This window comes from Schistocerca gregaria, chromosome 1, assembly GCF_023897955.1.
Source record: "Schistocerca gregaria isolate iqSchGreg1 chromosome 1, iqSchGreg1.2, whole genome shotgun sequence".
Taxonomy (NCBI): domain Eukaryota; kingdom Metazoa; phylum Arthropoda; class Insecta; order Orthoptera; family Acrididae; genus Schistocerca; species Schistocerca gregaria.
This window is the reverse complement of record NC_064920.1, coordinates 745,307,334-745,321,716: the sequence shown is the minus strand read 5'-3', so window position 1 is coordinate 745,321,716 and position 14,383 is coordinate 745,307,334. Positions and strand designations below refer to the sequence as shown.

The 14,383-nt window shown below is 37.5% G+C and overlaps 1 protein-coding gene and 1 long non-coding RNA gene across 2 annotated transcripts in view; one reads left to right on the top strand and one right to left on the bottom strand.

The window, feature by feature from the left end:
• LOC126267573 (probable medium-chain specific acyl-CoA dehydrogenase, mitochondrial) overlaps window positions 1-10,324 on the top strand; it is an 86,870-nt gene extending 76,546 nt beyond the window's left edge. The window contains exons 9-11 of the mRNA XM_049972877.1: window positions 1,241-1,342; window positions 1,599-1,769; window positions 9,881-10,324. Of these exons, the coding sequence (XP_049828834.1) occupies window positions 1,241-1,342; window positions 1,599-1,769; window positions 9,881-10,030 (423 nt within the window). The 3' untranslated portion in view covers window positions 10,031-10,324. The remainder of the gene's footprint in view (window positions 1-1,240; window positions 1,343-1,598; window positions 1,770-9,880) is intronic.
• LOC126267612 (uncharacterized) overlaps window positions 1-14,383 on the bottom strand; it is a 35,077-nt gene that overhangs the window by 5,172 nt on the left and 15,522 nt on the right. The window lies entirely within an intron of this gene.

Here is a 14,383-nt window from a genome sequence, read left to right as displayed (position 1 = left end):
TTAATATTCCCTTTCGGATCTGGGCTGTTTGTGACAAGGTATTGGGTCATTTTATCATCAGTGCCTTCCGAAACACTTTCCAACATAAAAGACATTTCTTATATTTTCTGGAGTGCGTATTTGGAAGATAGTAAACACTATTTTGGATGACTTTGCCTCTTCAGATACTTCAGCACTTCCTTTATGCTCTCACTGACATCAAACAAACCTGTGGCCATTTGCTCTGCTGCTCACAGTGCTCATTAGGTGTCCCTCATTACTGTAGATGATGTGCACCATACATCAGTTTCCAGTAAATTCTTATTGTTAAATGGCAGGTCACTAATGGTGATCAAACTCCTTTATCTGGAAACAGCAAATATAGTTGTTTCCTACTTAAATACAGTCTTTATATATAGAGGTTCCACTAGATGCTACACATTTCTTATGGAACCAGCTATAAATTAGCTTCAGTTTTACAAAGGCATTCCCAAAAACCTCTTTTTGAAAAAAGCTAGCGTTTTGAGATTTGTGTCTAAACATAGTGGCCTGAAATGTAAGACAGATATTATTAACTGATGGAACATACAATGATTGGAAAAACACAGTTTGAATGTTGTGTTCTCTGAATTAAAATGTGTGTTTAATTCCAGGAATATTATGTAATGCAACTAGTGTAGACAAAAAATATTTTATTAATGCAGTTGTTTGATAAAGACAGATCCCTAATCCAGAGTCAGTCCCTCCCCCCTGCCACTGCCCCTACCCCAAGCAAACCCCAACATACATTTTTTTGCCGTCCACTTATCTTCTCCAATCTTTCTCAGTCTCTGCAAACTAACTTGAATTTTGTTAATTTTTTATGTTGTATGAACTTCGAATGTCATCTTAGCTCATTCCTCTTTTTCTTCCTTCAGAGTGTATGAAAGATGAAAGCCATGAAAATATGCTCTCTTATCAAAGACAACATACTACTCAGAATACACTCTTTCTTCTCCAAATTCGATATATGGAGACACTTAGTCTATTGGAAATGTAGTCCTGTAATGTTTTTAAGTGGTGCAGAGTATGCATGTAGTGAGAGAATGCCAAGAACATAATCATGGTGGAGGGATCTTATTGACAAATTCCATTTTGACTGCTAAGAATGCAGAAATACATATGGTTGAAGATATTAATTTGTGACTAAGTGGCCGACTAGAACCACGTCACCTTGACTATTTCTTGTGGCTAATAAAAGGCACTTATTATTGTGTTCTAGGTTGCAGCAGGTGCAGTTGGACTGGCACAGAGAGCACTAGATGAAGCTACAAAATATGCAATGGAAAGGAAAACATTTGGTGTACCCATAGCACAACACCAGGTAAGAAGAAAACTCAGAAAATATATTGAGCATTGTTCTGTTTAGATATCCATGCACTGTTATTCATATAAACATTGTATTTCTCTCATTGCCCAAGATTTGAATTTCTGTCAATTATTAAAAAGATTCAAAAAAGTTCTCATTTACAACAAAGTTCAGAATGGTATCTCTGTATGTCTGATATTTCTCCAAACTTAAGTGGTTTCATTCTTTAGTGGTAATTCAGTATTTGTAGTGTCAGTTCTTTTTGTTGTAGGCCGTAGCATTCATGTTGGCTGATATGGCCATTGGAGTAGAAACTGCTCGTCTGGCATGGATGCGTTCTGCTTGGGAAGCTGATCAAGGGCGTCGAAATTCTTACCATGCTTCCATTGCCAAAGCTTATGCTGCTGATGTTGCAAACAAGTGTGCCACTGATGCTGTTCAGGTACGTTTTAGACTTGGGCTTTTTGGGGAATTAATCTTTAGAGATATTCAGTTACTGGGGTAGGAAACCAACTTGGTTATGAGGATGAGTGTTGCTGTTCATTTAATTGTTAGAGACAAGAAAATTTTGCATGAATGATAAAGAATAATATTGCAAAATCTGATTTTTTTAGAGATGTAACATGAAAGTAGCTGTTTTTGTGAAATGCTGTGAACACTGCCCTTTTCCCTGTTGCCATGTAAAAATGTTGTAATAACATGAAATTAGCTGTTTTTATGAAACACCGTGGACTTTTGGGCATTTTCCCTGTTCCCATGTAAAAATGTTGTAATTCCGAGGGCGACTGTTTGCTAATATGTGTAAGTAATAAGTTATTGTATGCTAAAATTGAATTTTGACTCTATTTTTTCCATTAGTGAGCATAATGTTAAAATAGATGTTCATTTCCTGCATTATGAACTATGGCTTTTTGTGGTCCACAGGAGATTGTCATTGGACCCAACAACTCTAGATGTGAAGTTAAACGAAAATATCCTACTTCCAGCGACCTCCATTTCAGTAACAGTTTTAGTCACATTTCCCGGTTTGCACAAACTATCATAAAAAATTACATGTTTTTGAGGGATCTTAAGGTGGCGCATGAGTTAAACTACATATTTTCATAGTATAAAAGTGAAAATATGAAAAGCATCAAATACAGAAGTCTCTCTCCAATTCTCTCAACATTGTGTCTGGTCACCTTTCATCCTAAACTAGGCCCCAGTCTATGTAACAGATCGTGAAGTAATCACTAACATAATTCGTAAAACAGTAAAAATAATATTGCAATTGAAATAAAAGTTCTGAGAGATCTGTTTATAAAAAGAAAAATTAGCAGGAAGCCATTTGCATGGTGTCATGTGTCCTGTTCTTCGATTGACTTTTTAACTGACTAGATTTAATGGGTATAATTTGTTTCTTTTTTAATAATGTAAATAAATGTGATCTGTGGTGTGAATAAACATAATGTAATTTATTGGTATATTGTCATTTTCAACAAACTGCTGAAAAAATAAGAAAAATGAAAGGAAATTACAGTACTTCAAAAATAAACCATTGCATTAATACAAAAATTGCCAAAAAAATAGCATCAGAATTGCCAAATAACATCAAAATCAACAAAAAGTGCAAAGTTTTTTCTTCCCTGTGCCTAGTAATTATATGTAACTATATTGAAGATACCATGCTCCCATTTACTTGGTGATTTACAAAATTATTGTAGATTGTAAATGAGAATAGCTGCATTGATAGTTTCGTTGTGGACATGAGTCCATTGTCCACCCTGCGGCATCATGTTTTATGTAATGTTTCTTATTTGTTTAATTTCTTAAAACACAAGTTTTAAAGGTTTTGGATTACTGATTTCAGCAAAAATCAATTAACTACAGGCAAAGGTTGAAAATAATGATGATTTATTTGATAGCAAAACCCCATTTAATTACATGCCATCCATTTGGACAAGGAAGGATATTAGAGGGAAATATTCATAATTTGTTGTGATAAACATATGATTCACTGTAAAAACTCCAAATATTATTAACAAAATTATAATGTAGCTTAAAAAAGAAAAAAAGATTATCTGTGTCATGAATAACATCATCGAAAATCTGACGTGTGTTACATGGGAGCAAAGCCTCTGGATTTGCTATTGATCCATGGCACAGCAGCACTTCTCAATAGTGGAATATCAGGGATCAGTAAGCTGGACTATTCGTGACAGATATCAGCTCTCCTCTTATGAAAAGGCTTCTTGTGAGATGGACTAGTGGTTAACACAAGTGTGCTACATTTAATGACAAATAAGGCTTGGTCTGCCATGATTTGGCCTGTAACAGCTCACCCATTATACTTCACTGCACTTCAGTGTCAGAAAATGTACCATACACCCATGAGTAAAAATCGAACTAGACTGAGTGTTGGTGTGTTCATCACAGTTCTCTCTTCCATGCACACTTAGGTACCAGTAACTAAATTGTCAGTTTGCACTCAACAGACTGCTACCTGACTTGTGATTCGTCATGGATCTCTTCCTTTTTTTAGCATGGTATGTTGGATGAAAAATCAATATCACTATGCTTGTGTAGTGTAGTTATGAATGTTAAAGGAAACGAATCGAGGTTAAAACCAGGCATCTTCATGGTGTTTGCTCTAGAATAGTAGCAAGAGGTATGTAGAGCTTACTGTTCTCCTCATAAAGTTGTGTCACGAGTGTCAGTAGTATTCCTTCCATGAGAGACTTTGTCATGGTTTGGAGTTTAACCTGTAATGTCAGTGTAGTCAGTCAAACATTAATTGCCTGTGACTCTCTTTTGCTTTTGGTCAAATACTGGTGATGAAACTGCACCCCTCCCACCAAGATTCAAATCTCTTGTGGTACCATTGATCAAAGTACTTCGCCCTCCAGTAATACAAGCCACCTGTAGATATCAGCAAATCTTTCAAAATTGACAAAAGGACAGAAACTAGATTTGCATCTGTACTAGGGATGGCAAATCATCAGTGTTGATTTCAATTTCATGACTGACATCTTAACATCTGGCAGCTAATAAGTCTCAAAACATCAGTGTTAAACAATAAATTTGTCGAATGGTGTAAAAAGTTATATACAAATACATCTAACATACTTATTAATAATCAATAAATACAGTAATAATTAACACAAATTCCACATTTTTTGTCTGCAGACTATAAAAATAACATTTCTGAGACATGATCTCCCCCCCCCAGTCCATTGTGTTGTTTACAGAGTACATCCTACTCTTAAGAACAATTTTCAGAAGCTGATGTGGCTATACATCTCAGATATTTAAGTGCTTTTTTGTGGCAGGGGATAGGATCCAGTGTAAAATCCCGAAGGTGATTTTTCAGGTCACGATGAAACAATCTGAACTGCAATGATAGGTCTGTTCCTGTTCTAGTTTCCAAATTATTCATTTCCTGTGGTTCTTTATGATCATTCCATAAATCAAATTTGGTTTCTCTGTTTTCCTCTGAGGTTTCTGTATGTTGCCCATCTTCACTGACAGTCATTTCAACAGCTGCAAGCAAATCCCTGATGGTTATTTATGCTTTCAGATATGCTAAATCATCTTGAAAGAATTGAACTCCACTGACATTACTACTGGATTAATGTTTTCAGTTGATAGCTATAATTTCGTAATTTCTGTTCTGACGTTGCTCTCAAAGTTCTCTCCAATAGTCTGTAATGGTTGCATGCTAGATATTGTGATATTCAACATAACTGCTGTAGTTATTGGTCTTACTTTGCTGTAGTTATTGGTCTTACTTTACTGCTTGCAGCGTACTTTTCTTATACAAGTTTCATAAGTAGTCACTTCTGTAGGCCACAGAAATCACAACCATTCGACATACACAGTACCTGTGGCTATTAGCATGGGTGGTGCACTAGCATTAGTATTCACTGGACACAGTTGTAAAACTTTTTCAACCATATAGAACATGGAGTTCTATTTAGTGGATACTTCTTGAATCGATTCAAGATGTGACTCTTTTCTTAGCACTCGACTCGTTACTGTACCTTCTTTAAACATTACAGTGCTTTCTAGAAGTAATCAACTCAGGCAGTTTGTCAGTCTTTGCAGTAAAAAAAATTTATACCAAATTGAGCACATGCCCTAAACACGACATACGACTTTCCTTACAAAAGCTATTTCTGCTCCTTTGACCAGAGCACTCATGCCATTATGAAACAGGTTGGTTTTTAATGACAACACTTGTAACAAGTAACCTTAATTTTCTTGCTTAAATTTATTTAATGATTAAGGATCAAGTACAGTTCCTGCATAGTGATCCCTTACAGGTCTTCCTGCAACTCACTAAAATTCGAACAGACTTACATAGCTTTCTCTGTTATCCAATGGATCAGTTATACATGGATCAAGCATTCCAAAGATTGCTTCTGGTAGGGTATCTTCAGCCCAGTCACAGAGCTTGTGTATGGACAAACAAAGGAAATTCGATGGTTGTATGTGAAATTTGTGCTTCATACAAAATTTTCCATCTCCAAAAAGTTCATTAAATATGATCTACAATTCTGCATCATCCTGTAGTTCTGGTCATCTGTCAAACAACCCTTCTTGAAAAGGGAAATGGCGTGCTCCTTTCTTCAGTCACTTGGAATGCATCTAGCAGATGGGGAGAAAGATATCGTAGGTAATCTCCAGAGGATTATGCTGATATCAATTCAGACCCATTCTTCTTTAATTTCAAGTGGTGTTGGTTCATTTACTACATCATAGTTGCATCTGAGTATCTGTCACTTGGACTTTCTGTTATGACTGAATGGACGGACTGTGTTCTACACCTACATCCATATTCTGGAAACCACTGACGACAGAGGGTACGTGCCATTGTACCAGTCACTAGAATTTCTTCCTATTCCATTTATGTATTGAGCGCAGGTACAATTATTGTTTGAATGCCCTTCGTGTGCTGTAATTATTCCAATCTTGTCCTCACGATCCCTAAATGAGCTACGTAAGGGGTTATATATTCATAGAGTTATCGTTTGGAGCCGGTTCATTAAACTTTGTTAATAGACTTCCTTGGGATAGTTTACATTTATCTTCAAGAGTTTGCCACTTCAGTTTCTTCAGAGTCACTTCCTCTGGAAAACAGTGTCAGAATTCAATATACAGGGTGCTCCGGGAGAAATAGTAAATATTTTGGGGGGTAGTAGTATACAATAATACGAATTAAGCATTCTGTATAACATGCATCCCGTTTTTAATGGTTACCCAGATGCAGGTGTTAGGATGTATCCAAAATACATACTCGCATGCACTATTAAACACAAACGCAAGTGATTAAGTTCAGAGCTCCTTTTCATGAGTTCCACTTCTGAGTTGAATGCACATTTGAATTCTCTTGGAAATACCACTTGTACGAGGGTGAGTCAAACGAAAACCTTACATATTTTTTTAAACATTATTTATTGTGCAGAAGTGGTACAAAGAGATATCACTTTTCAACATAATCTCCTCCAGTGCTTACAAAGTACATAAATTCTTTTAGAAAAAAAATCTTCAGGTAGTCCACGCAACCATTCATGCACTGCATGGCGTACCTCTTCATCAGAAAGGAACTTCTTTCCTCCCATTGCGTCTTTGAGTGGTCCAAACATATGGAAATCACTTGGGGGCAAGGTCTGGTGAGTATAGTAGATGAGGAAGACACTCAAAATGCAGGTCTGTGATTGTTGCGACTGTTTTCGGGCAGTGTGGGACCTTGCATTGTCATGTTGCAAAAGACACCTGCTGACAGCAATCCATATCGCTTTGATTTGATTGCAGGCTGCAGATGATTTTTTAGGAGATCTGTGTAGATGCACTGGTGACAGTGGTCCCTCTAGGCATGGAATGCTCCAAAATGATGCATTTTTCGTCCCAAAATAGTGTCAGCATAACCTTCCCTGCTGATGGTTCTGTTTGAAACTTCTTTGGATGAGGAAAGGCGCCATTCCCTGCTCGCTGTCTTTGTTTCCAGTTGGTGGAAGTGAACCCAGGTTTCGTCCTCAGTAACGATTCTTGCAAGGAAGCCATCACCTTTTCGTTCAAAGTGCCGAAGAAGTTCTTCACAAGCATCAACATGTCGTTCCCTCATTTCAGGAGTCAGGTGTCGTGGCACCCATCTTGCAGACACTTTGTGAAACTGGAGCACAATGTGGTGTGCTGACCCATGACTAATCTGTAAACATGCTGCAATGTTTTGTGGAATCGTAATTCATTGTGCCTGATCTGGACGAGGAGCATCTTCCACTGAAGTCACGCCATTTGTGAACTTCATACTCAATTCGCAGACTTGCTGCTGTGACAAATGTGCATCACCGTACTGAACCTTCATTCTTCGATGAATTTCAATAGATTTAACACCTTCACTATGCAAAAACCGAATAACAGAACACTGTCCTTCACTGGTGCAAGTCGCATGTGGGGTGGCCATCTTTATAGTGATACTGCAAACGGTATGTGTGCATCTATACTATGCTGCCACCTACAGGCCATTCTGCACGCTGTTTGTAGCATGCTTACAAACTTCCAGGATAACGGTGCAAAATTTTTGTTTGTTACTACAAATTTAAGGTTTTCGTTTGACTTGCCCTCCTAGTTCGTCTGACGATATCTTGGCAACGTCTTATGGGTGTAGCATTATTCATATCAATGCTCCTCTTGTGTCATCTTCTTCTTTATAGACTTCGGCATCTTTCAACTGTCACCACTGGCAAAAATGCATAAGGGGTAGAATCTGGGGGACCTTGATAGTCAACCAATGCGATTGTTTCTGCTAAGCCATCTTTCAAGGAATGCTAGGTTTAGATGATGTCACCTAATTTCCATCATTTAGCCAAAGGAACCTTTTCCAGTAATGCTGGAAACTCATTTTTCAAGAAAGTTGAGGTAACATAGTGCTGCAATATGATGCAGTAACTTCAACTGATTGTAATAATGCAGGACACATTCAGAGAGTGATGCTGAGGAAATTAGATTAGGAAATGAGACACTTAAAGTAGTAAAGGAGTTTTGCTATTTGGGGAGCAAAATAACTGATGATGGGCGAAGTAGAGAGGATATAAAATGTAGAATGGCAATGGCAAGGAAAGCGTTTCCGAAGAAGAGAAATTTGTTAACACCAGGTATGGAGTGTAGCCATGTATGGAAGTGAAACATGGACAGCAAATAGTGTGGATAAGAAGAGAATAGAAGCTTTCGAAATGTGGTGCTACAGAAGAATGTTGAACTTTAGGTGGGTAGATCACATAACTAATGAGGAGGTATTGGACCGGATTGGGGAGAAGAGAAGTTTGTGGCACAACTTGACTAGAAGAAGGGATTGGTTGGTAGGACATGTCCTGAGGCATCAAGGGATCACAAATTTAGCATTGGAGGGCAGTGTGGAGGGTAAAAGTCGTAGAGGGAGACCAAGAGATGAATACACTAAGCAGATTCAGAAGGATGTAGGTTGCAGTAGGTACTGGGAGATGAAGCAGCTTGCACAGGATAGAGCAGCATGGAGAGCTGCATCAAACCAGTCTCAGGACTGAAGACCACCACCACCACCACCACCACCACCACCACCACCACCATAACAACAACAACAACAACAACAACAACAGCAGCACTCTGGTGACTGAGTATTCAGCATTTTATATCATGTTAGGGCAGTGGTCATTAAAATTTATGGGAATGAACATCCATGAATGATTAGGACTGTGTATTAAATCTGAATTTTTTGCAAGCCATTCTCATATTTGTTCCATAAAATTTTGGAGGAATGATCAGTTGCATTCTAGGTGTATTACTTTTAGACACAGCAAATATTCAGAGAACCAGCACAACCATTACTCTACTGGATTGCATAGTGTTTTCTCTGTCACTTGGACCATTCATTTAATTTAAAAACATTGTCTGAAGTCAACTAGATGCTAGTGACAGCAAGCCAACGAAGAGAGATAAATCTTGAGGAAAAAGGATGCTGCAAACTAAGGTACTGGTAGATTCAAAATCTCTAATTTGCCTCACAGATGGAAGGTTTTTATTTTGAGGTGATTCAGAAAGCCAACTGCAGTCTCACGATTAAGAGGGAAAATGAAAATGTTTTAAAGTTTGCTGGGTTTTGTACATTGACATGGGAAGACTTTGTGTTAATAATTTCTACTTTATCTGGAGGTGCAATTGATCTTGATGAACCAAAAATTAGATAGCATAATTTGAAGAGTATAATTTGCCTGTCATAGTAGTCACTCAGCTTGGGTGGATAGGCAACACAGCACATAAATTACAGGAAGGCTGTGTGTAACAATCTTGTCCATTTCAGAAACCAAAATACTAACAGTGTCATACAGCAGCAGGTTTTGTCGGTCAGGTTGTCCAATGAAAATGAAATCTGTAGTTTGTATCCTTACACTAAAAGAAGAATATCAGCATAATCTGTATCAAACCTGCCAAGATAGCAAAAAGAGGGGTTAAGGCATACAATTTTTCTAAAGAAATATTCTAAAATAATTGTCTCCTTTGTCTGACCTTGACTTTAAACAGTATTTATTTATTTTGCAGATATTTGGTGGTAATGGCTTCAACAGTGAATATCCTGTTGAAAAATTAATGCGTGATGCAAAGATATATCAAATTTATGAAGGTACAGCACAAATTCAGCGCCTGATTGTTTCCAGGAATATTTTTGAGAAGGCAAAAACATCTGCCTGAGACTGTGTGTGAATCTGAGAAGTATTAAAAGTGAAATCACATGTAAAAAATTTGAAACATTGTAATTTTAGGCTGTCTCAAAGACAGTCATAAGTGTAACTAGGTGCTGATGAAAAACATGATACATTGTTTCTTGCCTCTGTTCTGTGATCATTTGCAATCAGTATGGTGTCTGCACCTTCAAACTTCACTTAACTTTAACAACAATTTTGGTGGTTCAGTAACCTGAATCTCTTTCTCAGCATTCATGTATTTGAGACACACTTGTCATTAAAGAAAATTTATATTTTTATACTTCTGTGTTGTATATGAGATTCTAATACATTACCCTTCTTAAGTTAGTCAAAATTAAAATGCTAACCAAATAGAGAAAACACTTGCAGTATGCAAAGGGAACAGCAAATAGGTTTAGAAGATTATACAGTTTTTAAAGAAGTGTCTTTGGTGAACAAATGCAAAAAAACTACATGCAGTCTCAGTACATTGTTACCTATACCTCTGTGCTGGAGTCAATGTTTCAGTTGATGGAAATGGACAGCATTTCAAAAGTTGATCTTTTTCATCAAGAAATAACTTATTGTGGACTTAAAAGTAGCTTATGGAACTGGAAATTATTATTGACGGTGAGTGTCTGCTGACTGCTACTGCCCTAATTGTTGACACTTCCTGCATTTCACTACAGTCTTCTGCTGTTGCAACATCCCAAAAGATGACAGCATTTTCCGTAAACAGTCTTGTGGAGCTCCGGGTGTTCTAGTTATGTTGTATTTCTCCTCTCCACCACCACGCCCCCTCCCCCCCATTACAAAGAATTTACGCCTTTTTCATCTTATTTGACTTAATATAGTATCCTTTCAGCTTCATTTTCCCAGTAAAGAATTGAGTGTTCACCAACAGCAAGTTTGAAAAGTCAAGTATGGCAACTGACTTACATCTGGAAAAGTTGATTACATGGTATTGTTTCTGTAATGATTGTTAAATAAATATGACATACATATAACATTAAAGTATTACATCTTCATAATGTTGAATGTTCAAACTTCTACCATAAGTCACTTTAGGTAATCAAACACAAACATTAATTTTAAGGCAAGCAATGGAAATGCAAGAACTGACGGAAATCTGGCAGTTTGTTGGAAGAGGTAAGTGCCTTGAAAATGGTTAATGAATTAATCTCTTTGATGTACTCTTCCATCTGTTCTTTTCCGGTTCAACCAACCACCTCCATCTTTGCTTTGTGTCGCCAGTGCTTCCAAAAACTGCACTGTAGTGCATTTTTATTGTTTTACAGTTTCTCTCTCTCTCCCCCCCCCACCAATAATCTAGTTCTAAACAGTTAAGTTAATTATTGTCTTTCCAATTGGTGAAGTTTCTTTAGAGTTAGTTCCTTTCATGTTTTACGTCATACTTAACTGTTAGTCCTAGCAATTTGAAACTTTCTTTTGCATCATATTCATAATTCTACAAGGATCACATCACGGTATTGACAGGGCTGTAGGACTTTGTAATTGGCTATTACACAGAGGATTGCTTTCATCACTAAACTGAATTAATCTTGAACATGTTATTTCATGGTTTTTCCCTCCTTCTCCCAGTATATTAAGAAGCAACTCTTACTTTCATTATTACTGAGGATGAATAAAAGTTTATCCACTGCAACAATTGAAAATTTGTGCAAAATTGGAGTACAAACATGGATTGCTTTTTATGAATGGTGATGTGTAGGATCTGGATCTGATTCCCAGTACCTCCACTTTTTCTGAGCTACGGAGATCTGGAAGGGGTCCACTAAGCCTTGTCTGGCCAAATAAGGAGCTGCTTAAATAAAGAAGCAGCAGCATCATCAGAATTCATCTACCAGCAAACAATGGCTGGAGGGATTGGCAATATCATTCTTTGTACTGTCTTGCAGGAAACAATCAGTCACTCGGAACAAGTCTAAGGACTAATTTGTGAGAAGTATTTACCCTTACTTTTACCTTTCATTGTTGTTATAAAGGTTCAAACTCAAACTTTCAGTATCACAAATGTTTCCCTCTTATTTTTCTGAACACTACAATCAGAGGTTCTCCATGGGTATACTCAGAGTAGCACCAGTGAAGGAAGAAAATATTTTGGTGGTGAGAAACCACATACCATCTGGCACAAATTTTAAACTGTCGTGATAGATGAATAATATTGCAATGACTGTATTATTGAACTGATTTCAGTGTTTCCACGCATAGTCACATAAATAAAAGTATTTTGGGCTCACTGAAATTCATTAATTATCATCCCTCTGAGCTGAGAAAAATGAAAGTCTTGATTTGGCAATATATTACGGAAAATAGAGATTATGTCCACTGGAAAGTTACTTAATTTAAATGGAGAAAACACAATCAGCATGATTTGTGAACTAAATTACACAATGGGTTGAGTGATACAATAATGACATCTGTTGATATAAGAGCAGAATCTACTAGTGATGTAATCTAACAGTCTGTCTAGGTCATGGAAAGTTCTGGCAGAACGTAAATAATTTAAGACATCCTGCCTTAGAATGTTGCCCAAGTATGTAGGACCCATACTAAATAGGACTGATGAGAGTACTGAATGTGTACAAAGAAAGGCTACACAGAACTTCCTGGCAGATTAAAACTGCGTACAGGATCAAGACTCAAACTAAGGTCCCGAGTTTGAGTCTCAGTCTGGTACAGTTTTAATCTGCTAGTAAGTTTCATATCAGTGTGCACTCCACTGCAGAGTGAAAATTTCATTCTGGAAACATCCCCCAGGCTGTGGCTGATTCCACAATATCCTTTCTTCCTGGAATGCTAGTTCTGCGTGGTTCGCAGGAGTGCTTCTGTGAAATTTGGAAAGTAGGAGACGACGTACAGGTAGAATTGAAGCTGTAGGATTGGTCATGAGTTGTGCTTGGGTAGCTGTCAGCAGAGCACTTGTCTACTAAAGGCATAGGTCCTGAGTTCAAGTTTCAGTCCAGCTCACAGTTGTAATCTGCCAGGAAGTATCATATCAGCACACATTCTGCTGCAGAGTGAAAATTTTATTCAAGGGCTACACAAATGGCTGCAGGTTTGCTTGACGCAAGAAAGAGTATAACACAAATTCTGAAAACCCTGAATTCGTTGTTACTTTTAAATAGATGCAAATTATCCCATTAAAGCCTACTTAAAATGTTCCACGAAACAATATTAAGTGAAAAATCAAGGAAGATATTTCAGCTGCATACATATTGCTCTCTTAGGGACTGTGTGTGTGTGTGTGTGTGTGTGTGTGTGTGTGTGTGTGTGTGCTGTGATTAGTCTAATTTTGTTTACAGAGTAGTTTAAGCAGTCATTTCCCCACTGCTCCTTGCATACATCTCTCAGCTGACCCATGTTCTCACCTAATGCCGTCTATCCGCAGCCCCATCCATGCCCTCTGTGCTCGCTGCTTTGATATTTCCACAGGATGTCGGACATAATTGTGCATCTGCACTGTAGTGGTGGATTCATTGCCCATAGAGGTGAACTAGTTAAATAATTGATTTGCCTCAATGGGCAATGAATCCACTAACTTCAGTGAGGATGTACAATTATGTCTGACCATCTGCAGGAATCTGAAAGTAACATGCACGGAGGACATGGATGGGGACTACAGATAGATGATGATGAGTGGGAATGTGAGTCGGCTAAGAGGCGTGCTGAGATAATCCGCACTGTGTCTGGGTGGTGCATTGGTTGACGCAACAGCCTAATATGCAGGAGATCCTGGGTTCAACTCCTCGTTCAACACACATTTTCACTTGGCGCCCTTGATTCTGCATAACATTCCGAAGCAGCTGACATTTCCTTTCCTTTCTCTCCCCTCCACCTTCAATTTACATAATTGTATCACACCTGCAGATTTCACATGATGTCTGTTCCTTCAGACATCTCCGAAAGAACAGACACCGTGTGTTCATATTTTCCTATAGAATGATAAGTTTCAAAATCGTTCAGTTAGTTTGATATGTGAGTGCATAAAAAATTTTGTCTCCATTGCAAATTTAGTTTCCTTGGCTTGTAATGTTGGCACACTGATTTTTAATTTTCTTGCAAACTCACTTTTCAGCAGATTGTGTGTTACAAAATGCAAAATTTTGGGTGAAATGATTTAGATCTTTTATGTTCTAAATGATACAACAATGTAGATGAGACAGAGTTAATAAATAAAAAATAGGTTTTTCAAGTTTGAAATTTACAGAGTTACTTCTACACAACTGCTACACTGCTAATAAAAATGCAATCCTTCTCACTGTATTTTCCTATAAGTATGTTTTATGTTGCACCACAAGAACAAATTTATAAACTATTTTGAATATTTTAAATTAAT